Source organism: Calliopsis andreniformis, chromosome 1 (genome assembly GCF_051401765.1).
Source record: "Calliopsis andreniformis isolate RMS-2024a chromosome 1, iyCalAndr_principal, whole genome shotgun sequence".
NCBI classification, from domain to species: Eukaryota; Metazoa; Arthropoda; class Insecta; order Hymenoptera; family Andrenidae; genus Calliopsis; species Calliopsis andreniformis.
In genome coordinates, this window is record NC_135062.1 from 16,921,134 (window position 1) to 16,933,019 (window position 11,886).

The 11,886-nt window shown below is 31.3% G+C and overlaps 3 protein-coding genes across 5 annotated transcripts; 1 reads left to right on the forward strand and 2 right to left on the reverse strand.

Moving 5' to 3' along the window:
* Positions 1-175: 175 nt before the first annotated feature.
* On the reverse strand, positions 176-7,351 carry LOC143181635 (uncharacterized). 2 transcript variants are annotated; one of them, XM_076382265.1, is made up of 4 exons: positions 6,977-7,351; positions 6,749-6,827; positions 1,226-6,612; positions 176-1,157 (listed from the first exon to the last, which is right to left on the reverse strand). In XM_076382265.1, exons 2-4 carry the CDS (start codon positions 6,771-6,773, stop codon positions 879-881), a joined length of 5,691 nt encoding a protein of 1,896 aa, XP_076238380.1. In that variant the 5' UTR covers positions 6,774-6,827; positions 6,977-7,351; the 3' UTR covers positions 176-878. The 2 variants fall into 2 exon arrangements, with proteins under 2 accessions (XP_076238380.1, XP_076238307.1); XM_076382192.1 differs by having other exon boundaries at positions 6,749-6,892.
* On the forward strand, positions 7,323-10,290 carry Sas10 (UTP3 small subunit processome component Sas10). Of its 2 annotated transcripts, none has more exons than XM_076382937.1 (4): positions 7,323-7,372; positions 8,564-9,171; positions 9,270-9,964; positions 10,033-10,290. In XM_076382937.1, exons 2-4 carry the CDS (start codon positions 8,580-8,582, stop codon positions 10,120-10,122), a joined length of 1,377 nt encoding a protein of 458 aa, XP_076239052.1. In that variant the 5' UTR covers positions 7,323-7,372; positions 8,564-8,579; the 3' UTR covers positions 10,123-10,290. The 2 variants fall into 2 exon arrangements, with proteins under 2 accessions (XP_076239052.1, XP_076238967.1); XM_076382852.1 differs by lacking the exon at positions 7,323-7,372 and adding an exon at positions 8,251-8,387.
* A 24-nt stretch (positions 10,291-10,314) lies between these two features.
* Positions 10,315-11,732, reverse strand: LOC143182180 (10 kDa heat shock protein, mitochondrial). Its single transcript, XM_076383065.1, has 3 exons — positions 11,576-11,732; positions 10,773-10,940; positions 10,315-10,686 (listed from the first exon to the last, which is right to left on the reverse strand). The coding sequence occupies exons 1-3, from the start codon at positions 11,576-11,578 to the stop codon at positions 10,543-10,545; spliced, it is 315 nt and encodes a 104-aa protein (XP_076239180.1). The 5' UTR covers positions 11,579-11,732; the 3' UTR covers positions 10,315-10,542.
* Positions 11,733-11,886: the final 154 nt, after the last annotated feature.

The window sequence follows — 11,886 nt, forward strand, 5'->3', positions numbered from 1 at the left end:
CCCGATCAGACAATGAAACGATTAAATCATTTTCTTTTTGTTTATGGTAGTCGTTTCTATGATCAAATGTAGTTTTATTGACTGTAAGAAGATCGAAACAATGATCTACTGTAAAAAAAAGAAAACTATGAACGCTCAAAGTGCCGAATAAAGGAGACAATGATATATACACATATGGATGTACGTACATAGCAAGGATAACATTGTTTATTCAACATACATTTCATTGTTTTATAATTCACTTCGTTGTTAATACGTTTATTGATCAAATACAATGAATATATCACGCTACAAATTCTTCGAAATTACAAAAATATCATACGCAAAACGTCCACAATATATTACTTACGTTATATAACTTACATACGTCATTATATGAAATGCATTCAATCCTTCATTGCTTCATTTAACATTTTCTTAAACATATATACAAATTTGTGTTCGAATACTTCTCTTCTTCGCTTACAAACGTAAATACGTTTTACAGGAATTTTTTCCACTTAAAATATTAACGTAACAGATTAATTAAAATACTGTTTATTTTCATATTAAGTTATACTGCAACATTGTGTTCGATAAAAAAGCTTTGTAAAAGCTATAATATAATAATATATAATTTTAGCAACATACATCATACAATACAATTTATTCAATACACTTTTAGTCTTTTTTTTGGGCTGATTTACGTATAGTTGCATAATTTGTAGTTATTTACTTGTATGCTCGTATCTTTTGTTGAATCATATTCATTCTTTGACTAACTATAAATTGATTATAAAATAAAGAGAGCTTTTTAAAAAATAAGAGATTATGTGAAAAAAATGCAAAACTATTTTATATTCAGTTTTCTTTGAACTGAATATCTACAATAATACCCTTTAAATAAATCTATGCTTTAGTCTGTGAAGAGTCAGTTCGTTAAAATCATAGTAACGCTGATTACACATATCGCATTCGTAATTATGGGTAGATTCTATGTGTAATGCTAACAGTTCCTCAGACATGAAAGGAACATTATTAGGGCAATAAGGACAAATTAATCTTTCGGTAGATTGCAGCACAACTTCATAAGTTGGAACAGTTTCTACAAATGGTACTCCATACTGATTACTTGCCACGTGGTAGACATCATTTGATCCAGCAATGTTATTCACACTCTGAGAATACATAAATAATATGAGATATTAATTTATTAAACTGTATTTATTTGAGATGTCCAATATACCTGTGCTTGCTGCATATATGGATCCATATTTGATATTGGATTATTGTAAATTACTGGTTCATATGTTTGTCCTGAGGTTGTTAGAACTCCCATTGTTGGTATATTTTGCAAAGTAGGTGTTTGATTAATTACTATTGACATTCCACCACCACCGGCATTTTTATAGTAGAAGGAAGATGGGACAGTATTTATTGTGTTTGGCGGTTTCTGTCTTATTGCAGCCTGTATTGGTCTTTGATTATTGTTTATTGAATTAGTAGAAGTATTTGGATATTGAGGCAGACCACTTGAGGAAGGACCCATCATTTGTTGCTTATAATTCTGATTGTTACTCATATTGTTCGTAATCACTGCTGTTGTATTGCTAATAATATTTCCACTTTCTCTTGTATTATGCTCCATGTTTTGTTCTTTGTAAGCAGACTGACGATTAAAATTCGTTTCAAGATTATTCATATTTTGTCTGATATTTGCATTAACATGGTAACTAGAAGTTGACTGTGAAGGTAAGATTGATGAATTCATTGTAGATGTTACTTGTATGTTTTGCTCATTAGAAGAGTTTACTACTACTCTTGCTGGAACTCTTTCACCTTTTTGAATAGAAGAGCGTGGCACAACCATAGATTTTTGAACAATATTACAAGCTGGTAAATTTTTATGATATGCTGATTTTGAATTTTGTGCTGACAATGAATTTTGGATTACATTTGATTGCAATTGTCCTAATGATTTATCACTTGCCAATATAGTATTAGATTGTGTAACCATAATTGTACGGTTCTGATAGACTCGAGGAGCGGATGGCTTATTGGGAATGTTCTGTAACGCTATCGATTTTACTTTTTCTGATATTGCTTCTGTTTCTTCATTTGATGATAAGTGAATTACAAGATGCTGCTTATAATTTTCAGGATTTTCAAAAGCACATCCACAAAATTTGCACACATGTAACTCACTTGTTTTACCTCTAAGTTCTGCGAGAGTCTTTACACGTAAGAATCCTTGTTTTGGTTTAAGCGGACTGTTTTTCTTTGGTGCTACTATCTCTTTTGTGTTTGCAGGTAAATTTGATGTTTGCTTTTGTGAAGACGATTCAATTACTGTTACAGGTATATTAATTTTACGATCTTCAGAAGCAACAGAAGCTTCTATAGTCGACCATTCAGCTGATCCAGAAACTACTTGCTCTCCTTTATCTTTTTCTCCATTCTGTAATTCGTTATATTCTTCTGACTGTTCTGTTAGGTCTATTGTTAATTCATTATCAGAGTCTTCATTCCCTTCTAAAATATTAATTAGTTTCTCCTTCTCAGCATCTCTATTAAACTTTGTTGAGTCTTCTGCTTTCTTTTCTACTGTTTTATTGTTTGCATTTATTTGTTCTTCTGCAGATGTTTCTATCTGTTTCTCAGCAACTACTGCTTTTGGCTTTGATGGACTAGAAGTAATACTTGAGCCTGAAACTGATGCAAGACTTTTCTGACTTAATACTTTGTTTTTCTGTAGTAATGTTTGGAATTTTAGACTATGTATCACATTATGTTCGTCAATGCCCTTCTGAGATTCAAAACCAATATTACATTGTAAGCAAATAAATTTACTTTTCTGATACGTTACGTTACAGGACACTATACCTTCTTTCACTCTAGACTGATGTTCCTCCATATGTTTTACAAACAAATTTAGAGCATTACACTCTTTGTTACAATACATACAACCGAAACGTGGTTGATGTGTATTATGTTTTACCCAATGCTCTTCAAATTGATCTATACCTTCACTTAATTCCATGCAAATAGAACAAATGAATGCTGTTCCTATGACTGTAAGAGACACACAGACAAATTCAGGCTCAGATGCAAACTTATGTCTGTTTCTCAGGTGTCTATAAAATTCTAACTTATCAAGAAATATGTCATCACACAGATTACAACTTAGGCGTATTAATGGGTACTTTTGTACAGCTGCTTCCTTCTCCTTTTGTTCAGCTAAAATAGCTAACTTACATTTTTCTTTATGCTTCTTTAAATCCTCTTCAATAGCGAAAGGTAATTTACAGCCGTGGCAAATACGTTCTGCTACTTGAATGTACGATTTTGTAAATTTATTTGACGTCTGTTTATTGTCTTGAATGTTTTCAGACTTCGACTTTACTATAGACGATTTTGGAAACGATTGTTCACTAGCTACCCAGAAAGGATCTTTCGCATGTTTTGACCAATGTGTATAAAAATAAGAGCCAATGCCAATAAATATAACTTTGCAAATGTTACATTGAAAGTCTGTTGTAAAATTCTGCTTGAAACGAGCGTGTGTTTCTAGATGATGACGTACGTCTTGGACCGAACTAAATATCATGCCGCAATTAGCACAAAATAAGTTTGGCGATCGCCCACTTTCCAAGCGATTTTGATTGCAAAGTGCAAAACCAGGAAGACGGTAATGAGTTTCAAAACATTCCATACTTCGGAACAGTACCCTACAAGTATGGCAAAGAAGTACTATCTCAATCCGCAAGCAGTTATCATTAATATCTGATCTATTATGACATTGACATACAACGAATCCTTTTTTATTACTAGTTGTTAGTTTAATCATTTTGTCTTTATCCATATCATTTTGCAATGAAAGTGCCTCTGTTCTATTCGATCTGTCTTCAGTTGAGACAGGAAATTCCATTATTTTAACTGTATCATTCTTCTTTTCTTCTTTAGGAACTTCAGGTTCACACTGAGTAATTAATGGTTCATCCTGTTCTTTTAGAGTTGATGAGTGTGAAGAAACTGGTGTCTTCTCATTAACAGTTGTTGCAGATTTTTCTACAGGATCAATTACATTATCTGCAGTACTTTCCGGTTTTTTGATAACTGATTTTTTACTTGTGGCTTTTTCTGCTTGCTCTTCTGTCTGATCCTTTTCTTTATTGGCTTCCTGCATTTTTTTCTTTGCATTCTTGTATGCTCTTTGCAGTTCACTTTCTGTATGTAGAAAAATATGTGCTGCTAAATCAACTTTGGTTGGAAAATCTTGAGAACAAATACTGCACTCATTCGTATCAACTGCTGTGGGTAACTTAATTCGTTTTCTTGGAAAATTGGCTTTTTTTTTATTTGGTGAACAATCTTCTGTTCCTGAATCTTTCTTTTGTGACTCGTTTTGCGGCGTTTTCTTCTTTTTATTGCTAGACTTCAATGTCGTTTTCTGAGGACTTTTTTGTGGTGATTCTACAGTTGATTTTAAAGTTGGTTCTTTCTCCTGTTCAACTGTTGAAGTCTCTTTTGGTGGAACACGTGATGATGTATCTGTTGAAACAACGTTTTGTTTCTGTCTATGTATAGACAGATGTTGTTTTAGAACAGTATGAGTTTTGAAGCACAGATCACAGACAATACACTTGTGCATATTCAGAGTTTTCGAATTTAATTTAATTGCACGGAATTTTTTGTCTGATATAAAAACTTCTTCATTATTATTTGAGATATCTTTGCTTTTGAGATTAGTTTTGAGTATTAATAAATTGGAAGTCATTTCCTTACGCTTATTAGCATCTGTACTCTTGGAAGAATTTAAATTAGCAATGATCTGTTCAGAATCCTCATTATGAGATAGTTTTCTTGATCCTCTTTCCTTTAAGGTAGAATTTAATAACTCATTACAAGATCTTATCATCGAATTTTTTTTCAATACACGTGACGATTTTTGTACATTTAAATTTTTAGATTTTGCTTGAGGAGATAATGTACTTACAGACAATGATATATCTTTAAGTCTTTCTTTAGAAGTAACATTTAATTGTTCATCTGCCTGCTGCTCTTGCACTTTTTCATTTACACAAGAAGGAGATTTGTTACTCTCACTATTATTGTTTTCAAACATAACTGCATCTTTTACAGTGTTATCAGTTGAATTAGATGGTAAAAGTTGTATTGGAATATTTAGAGCATTAGAATTTACTAAATTGTTAATGTAAGTACTTGTTAATTGTTCAATTTCTGTGGCCGAGTATCTATTATCTAAAGAAATTTTTATAAGGTCAAGTTTTAACAGAAAGACTTTTAATTCTTTAAATAATTTATACTTTTTCATTAATTCTTCATCTGAAATACAAGGTTTCTGCATTTGATCCAGAATCTCAATACATAGTGATGTTGGTTCCTCTAGACTCACAGACCTTTCTTCTTCTGACTGTAGTGTAAAATCTGTTTCTAAAGGCACACAACTGGAAGCACAATCTTCTTTGTTTTTCAGTATATGAATAGGTTGTTGAGGCACATCCTCCACTGTACTTGCAACAATTACATGTTCATTTACACGTTCTAAATTCTGCTCCTCAGATGACTCTGTTTGCACTGCTAATTCTGCATTTTCATTGGTTATTATAACAGTATCCGCTGTATTAGATGTGTTGTCTTCTTCATCAGAGATAAGAGCCTGTGTTACATTCCTTGATCTTAATTTCTGTACTTTTCTAGGAATTACCCTACTCGAAATACCTTTCAAATTAATACCACCATTATCAGTGTCACTACTATCATCAGAATCATATAAAACTCTAATTCGTTTTCTTCTCTGTCTATTATTAATTTTAAATATTTCATTGGTATTGCTTTCACTATAATTATCTACTTGTAAGTTCTCATTTACATCAGGATTGGGCATCAAACTTTGAATTTCGTTATTTTGTAAATATTCATTGTTACTATTATTTGATGGTTTTGATGGCGTTGATGGTGTTGATGGTGTTGATTGTGGTGGTAATGTATTTAATTCACTTTGACTTTTTTCTGTGTTCTGTGTTAATGCATTTAATTGAGGATCCTTATCAGAAATTACTTTTGCAAATGTCTGTGCTATTTTATTAATCACTTGGTCTATTCTACGTAATTGTATGCGTGGTTGCTTAATGAGTTGTAATAAATCTATTTGATGTTTAGGATTTGTCAGAGTCTTTCCTTTTTTAAATGTCCTACTTTGAATGTGTGAACTTTTTCTTGTTTCTTCTGCAACCAAAGTTTGAACTTGCTCAACTTTATTTTCTACAATGGGCTTCTTTTTCTTTTTGTAAAATCTAATCTTTTTTACCCTTGGTTTAGGCTTACGTTTCTTTTTAGTCTCATGTAAGTCTTTCTTCAATAATATCTTTAGTTCTGATGCTGACAATTTTGTCAAACTTACAGACACTGGCTTGCAAAGTAGTTCACATAATAATTCCAAATTGGTTTTAGATCTATTCCTCAAGATAAATGTAAACTTACTCATGGAATTTCTTACAACACTAGATTCTTGTTTCCTTAATAATGATGTCATACTGTTTGTATCCTTAGGAGAATACTTCGAGACAGGATAATGTGCATTACAATTGTCTTCATCAGTATTTTTCATATCTGTCAAAACAAAAATATTAAATATATTATTTTACAACTCAGATTTTCTAATAATTATTATCATATTTTGTTATATTGAAAATACAACCATGATACACTCAAGAGTATATTTTTCAATGTAAGATTATTTACCTACCTGTCGTTTGAAACTGAAGATCCATCTTTATATTTTTATTCTCTCGTGGAAGCACCAGTATTAATCAGAGAACAGCTTCCTAAAGCACAAGGTTATGTATCACTCAATCTTATTTACCATAACAATATTTGATTAACATGTCCACTGTAATTCGATGAAGGAGAAATATTTTATAGTATTACATCTTTAGTATTGTGTTATTAATTCTAATTTTCACGTTAAACTTACTTCGTAAAGGAAGATACAAATATGCGCTGCATGAGCGATGATCATTCACGATACCGAACTTAATATTTTGCGCGCAATGCACAATCTATTACGCTGGTTGGAAGTTCACATACTAAACTGAATCAATGTCAGTGTGAGACCTTTTCTAATTTACACACATACACTTTGTCCATAGAAATCATCCATAATGAAAACACGATATATATACAAAATTTCGCAGCAACACTTGTATATATGTATCTGTATATTAATTAATGTATACAATTTGTATACATTTGCTTCCGTTTACTTCAGAATAACTACAATTGTACATTGTACATACGTACTGTAACCAGAATTTGGACGATTTGATTAGGCCCTCAATGGTGACGCACTACAGCATTGACTCACTCGTAGGTAAACATAAGAAAAAAAGCTTTTGATACAAGTTATAAGCGGATTAAATTATTAAATATCACATAGACTCCGAATAAAATAAGAAAAGATTTTTTTGTAAGCCGAGATGCAATTTTCACGAAACACAAATAGTTTTACGAACATGTATAAATTCTTGTTTGAACGTAGTTCCTTGTCGCGCAATATTTGAATTTTGTACCAATTTAATTGATAATTAGGTTAGAATATTGTTCTTAATCACTATTTTATCTATAAAAGATGCACTTTAATAAAGTTGCATTACTTTGCGATTATCTTGTAACACCTCTATTACATCGTGCTCTATTATATATATTTGGAACTTATTTCCAATGCTGTTTATAGTGTGACGTAACATTGTCTCTCATAGCAAATGGTTTATTAAATTACGAAACGCGTATATTCAATAATAATTATTAAATTCTACAATAAAAACCTAATAATATAGGAATATTCAAGCATATTTAACCTAACTTTCCTTCTTTTCTTTTTGCCATTTACTGAACATATGAAAACCCGCATACTGATTATTCACTTCGAACGGTTGACCATATTAAGTTCATAGCTGGTTCAAAGCAGTTCAAAGTAACGCAATTCACCTTCCTTTTATGGTTAACACACACATTTAGCACTTTCCCTCGCGCGAAGAGAAATATCCAATTGGATAATGCGGAATGGAGTCGATGATCTGCGCGTACGCCTGCGTAAAAATGAGATGTATGTACTTGAAGAAACAGCTGTCACAAGCCAGAGATGCTAGAGTCATCTGGCAATGGCACATATGAAATAATGTTTTCTTGGAACAGTACATTAGCGCCATCCAGCGATTACACTTATGAACTTTTAAACTTGAAATGTAGAGGTTCAAAGATAACATTTTGGAATATGAAATAATATAGGTTAAATAAACTCACGTGTCAAATACCATATAAAAAGTAAGTTTCTTCAAGTACACCTGAGAAAGTTTCTCAAATCTCATTATGAAGAATAAAAAAAGGTAAAATGTTTGTCATAATAGTATTCTATTATAAGAAGCCATATCTAGACTAAATTTCGAGGTTAAAATTCTATGTATTTGTTTATTAACAATTATCGAGATTGTGTATCCTTACGATTAAATAAACCATTTACTTTTGGATTTTCTGCTTTATTTCTTTAATACATTTTTCTTAGAACAAGAATACCTAAAATGAGAGAGGAACCAGAGGATTTAGAAGATATAAATATGAATGAAGTAACAGATTCTGAAAATGAGTATTCGGAAGATGAACGTAGATTACTTAAAAAAGTACGAACTAGACAATCTTCTGAAAGCTATGATAGTGATTATGAGGTTTTTGGTCTGCGTGACAAAGGTGATGAAGATCAAGATGATTTGGAGGAAGAAGAAGAAGAAGCAGATTCAATGGAATCGGATATTGAAGGACTGGAAGAAGATTTTGATTTACCAAATGAAAAAGCATGGGGAAAGAAGAAGAAAGCTTATTATTCTACAGATTATGTAGATCCTGATTATGCTACCATTAGTGAGAAAGATTTAGTTATTGCAGAGATGGAAGAAGAGGAGGCTAGAAATATTCAAAAGAGATTAGCAGAACAATTAGATGATGCTGATTTTGGATTAGAGTTTATACCAGAGCAGAAAAGTGATGATGAAGAAGTTTCTAAAGACACTGAACAATTTGTAAAAACTGACTTAAGTAGGCTTAGTAAAAGACAAAAGCAAGCAATGATACAAAAGGAAAGCCCTGAATTTATAGCCCTCTTGAATGATTTTAAAGGTACTTGATATATAAAGCTAGGGATATGACCTATCACTTATAAATTTAAATTTAATATAGAATTTTCATATATTTAATAAACATTGTGTTTGATTTAGATCGTATGACAGAAGCAAGAGATGTACTGGCACCATTTCTGAAGCTAGTTAAGAAGGACATAATTCCAAATTGCCCCAGTGTTTCCTTCATAAAAACAAAGTACTATTTATTATTGAATTATTGTATCAATATTTGTTTTTACCTAATGCTGAAGGCTAAAAGATTGCCTATAAACTCCCATCCAGTTATAAAACGTTTGGCTCAGTATCGTCAGTTACTGAATCAGTTAGAATCAGGACAAGGAAATTTAAAACAAGAGATTCAAGAAATTCTAGCTGCTGAGAAACAAGGCAAACCATTGTATAATGTATCAGATGGTACTCAAATAAGTGCTGATAAAAAGAAAACAACAAAACGTTTCAAAGAAAAAATGAATCAGTTGAAAAAGACTACAAAAGAAGTAGATGTAGAAACATATCCGTCTGAATCTGAACTTAAATTTGAAATAGAAGACATAGAATCTACACAGGAAGAAGAAGATTCAGAGAATGACGTGTCTATAGACAAAAACGAGAAGGAAATAGAAAACACAAATATAGCCGAATCTGTTACTGAAGATGAAGGAAAGAGAGCAATTACATATGAAATGGCAAAAAATAAAGGTTTGACGCCCCATCGTAAAAAAGAGCAACGCAATCCTCGAGTGAAGCACAGAAATAAGTATCGCAAGGCAAAAATTCGAAGAAAGGGAGCGGTATGTATTTGTATATTTTTAATACTGCATATTTATTTTGAAAATAATACTGATTTTTTATTCTCTAGGTAAGAGAAGTAAGAAAAGAAATTACTCGTTATGCTGGAGAAATATCAGGTATTAAAGCTAGTGTCAAGAAGAGTATCAAGTTAAAATGAAGAGTTATTTGATCAAAGCTGTATAAAACCTGCATTTTATTAAAACTTGTAAAACTACTTTATTTCTTTTTGAACTACACAATTCTTTTATATATAATTAAATAATTATATCTACTTTATTATATTTGATTAATAATACAAACTATTCAGGTCGAAAAAATACATATTAAGAAATAATACACTATACGAAAATTATACAAATGTAATGAATAAACGTTTTATTTTTTTTCTTATACATATGAAATCATGACACTTATATTATCATCAGACTCACAAAGAAATTAAGTAAGTTTATGTTGTAACAATAAACACTGAACTATGTGTAAGGACAACATGCCCATTGTTCCTTCATTTCTCCTTAATTTCTTAGGAAACAACTTGTAGCATTTAAAAAATTGTAAACTTAAATTTAGTAAAAACTTAAACTTCCAACTTTGCTAATATATCTGACTCACGGAATAAATGAAACTCTTTATTATCTTCAAGTTCCACTTTAGTTCCACCATATTCAGGAAGTAAAACAACATCACCAACTTTGATACTTAATGGAATGTGCTGTCCTTTCTAGAAAAAAAAAATATTATTTATCATTAGTGCTACTACTTCAATGGTAAGTTATTTATATAATTCTTAAATGCTTTATTACATACTTCATTTCGTTGTCCAGGTCCTATGGCCACAACTGTTCCTTGCAAAACTTTTGCTTGGGCTTTTTCTGGCAGAACAATACCACCTTTTGTTTTTGTAACAGCTTCAGCTCTTTGTATGAGGACTCTGTCAAACAGAGGCACTAGTCTTTTAATGGCATTAGCGGCAGCCTAAAAACATTAAAATAAAAAGAATACATAATGTTTTAATAATTTCCAAAAATTTGTATTAAAAACATAGCAACTATATGTCTCAAAAATCAATTACTTTAAGACCATGCATAGCGCAATCCCGTATAAATTTTCGTAATGCTTAAAATTCACAAAATATCTGAATCACAATAAACTGAGAATGAGCCAACTAAAGTCAACTTTATAAGGTTACAGTGAGTAATCTCTTAGCAATGATATTAAAACTTTTACAATGAAATTCGTAACATCGATTCGAACATATATGTAAAATTGACTAACACGAAAACTCTTTTGTTTCATCATTATATTCGGTGATCATTTGTTAAAAACAAAAAGCATTCGATACCGGCCGCACCGTGATTACACGAGGTACGATTAAAACTACTACACGAAACAAAGAAGCAGCGTTTCATTTAAAATTATACGCACAGTTTGATGCAGTTTAAGTACACTTTTTAATTTAAAAGAAATTGTCTCATAGAAAAATGTGTATTTAATCATTCGTGTGAAGGTTATCTTCAGAACTGTATAAGAAAATGTTACAAAAGGACTTTTACCTCGTATATAAAGTTATTTATAGTTTAATCAAGATAATACAAAAATGTAATTCTTACCATTATTATAATGCTGTGTTTTTAAAGCTAAGAGTTGTGTCTATTCAACCGGCAAACGCACCCGTGCACGTTGTGTAACCTATGCAGCTAAGCTGAACAGACCTCCCTGATTTCTCGAAGTTTCGTTTCGAGTCTCCCTTCTACGATTCTTTACCCCCACTAAACGTTCATCGATTCGACGATAATGTATGGAAGTATGGACTCAATTATATTTGTTACATAACAAATATATACTAGCAAATATGTGCTCATATTCGACATCAAAAATGTTAGAATACTATTACTTTAAAAAATACATTATTGCTTAATCA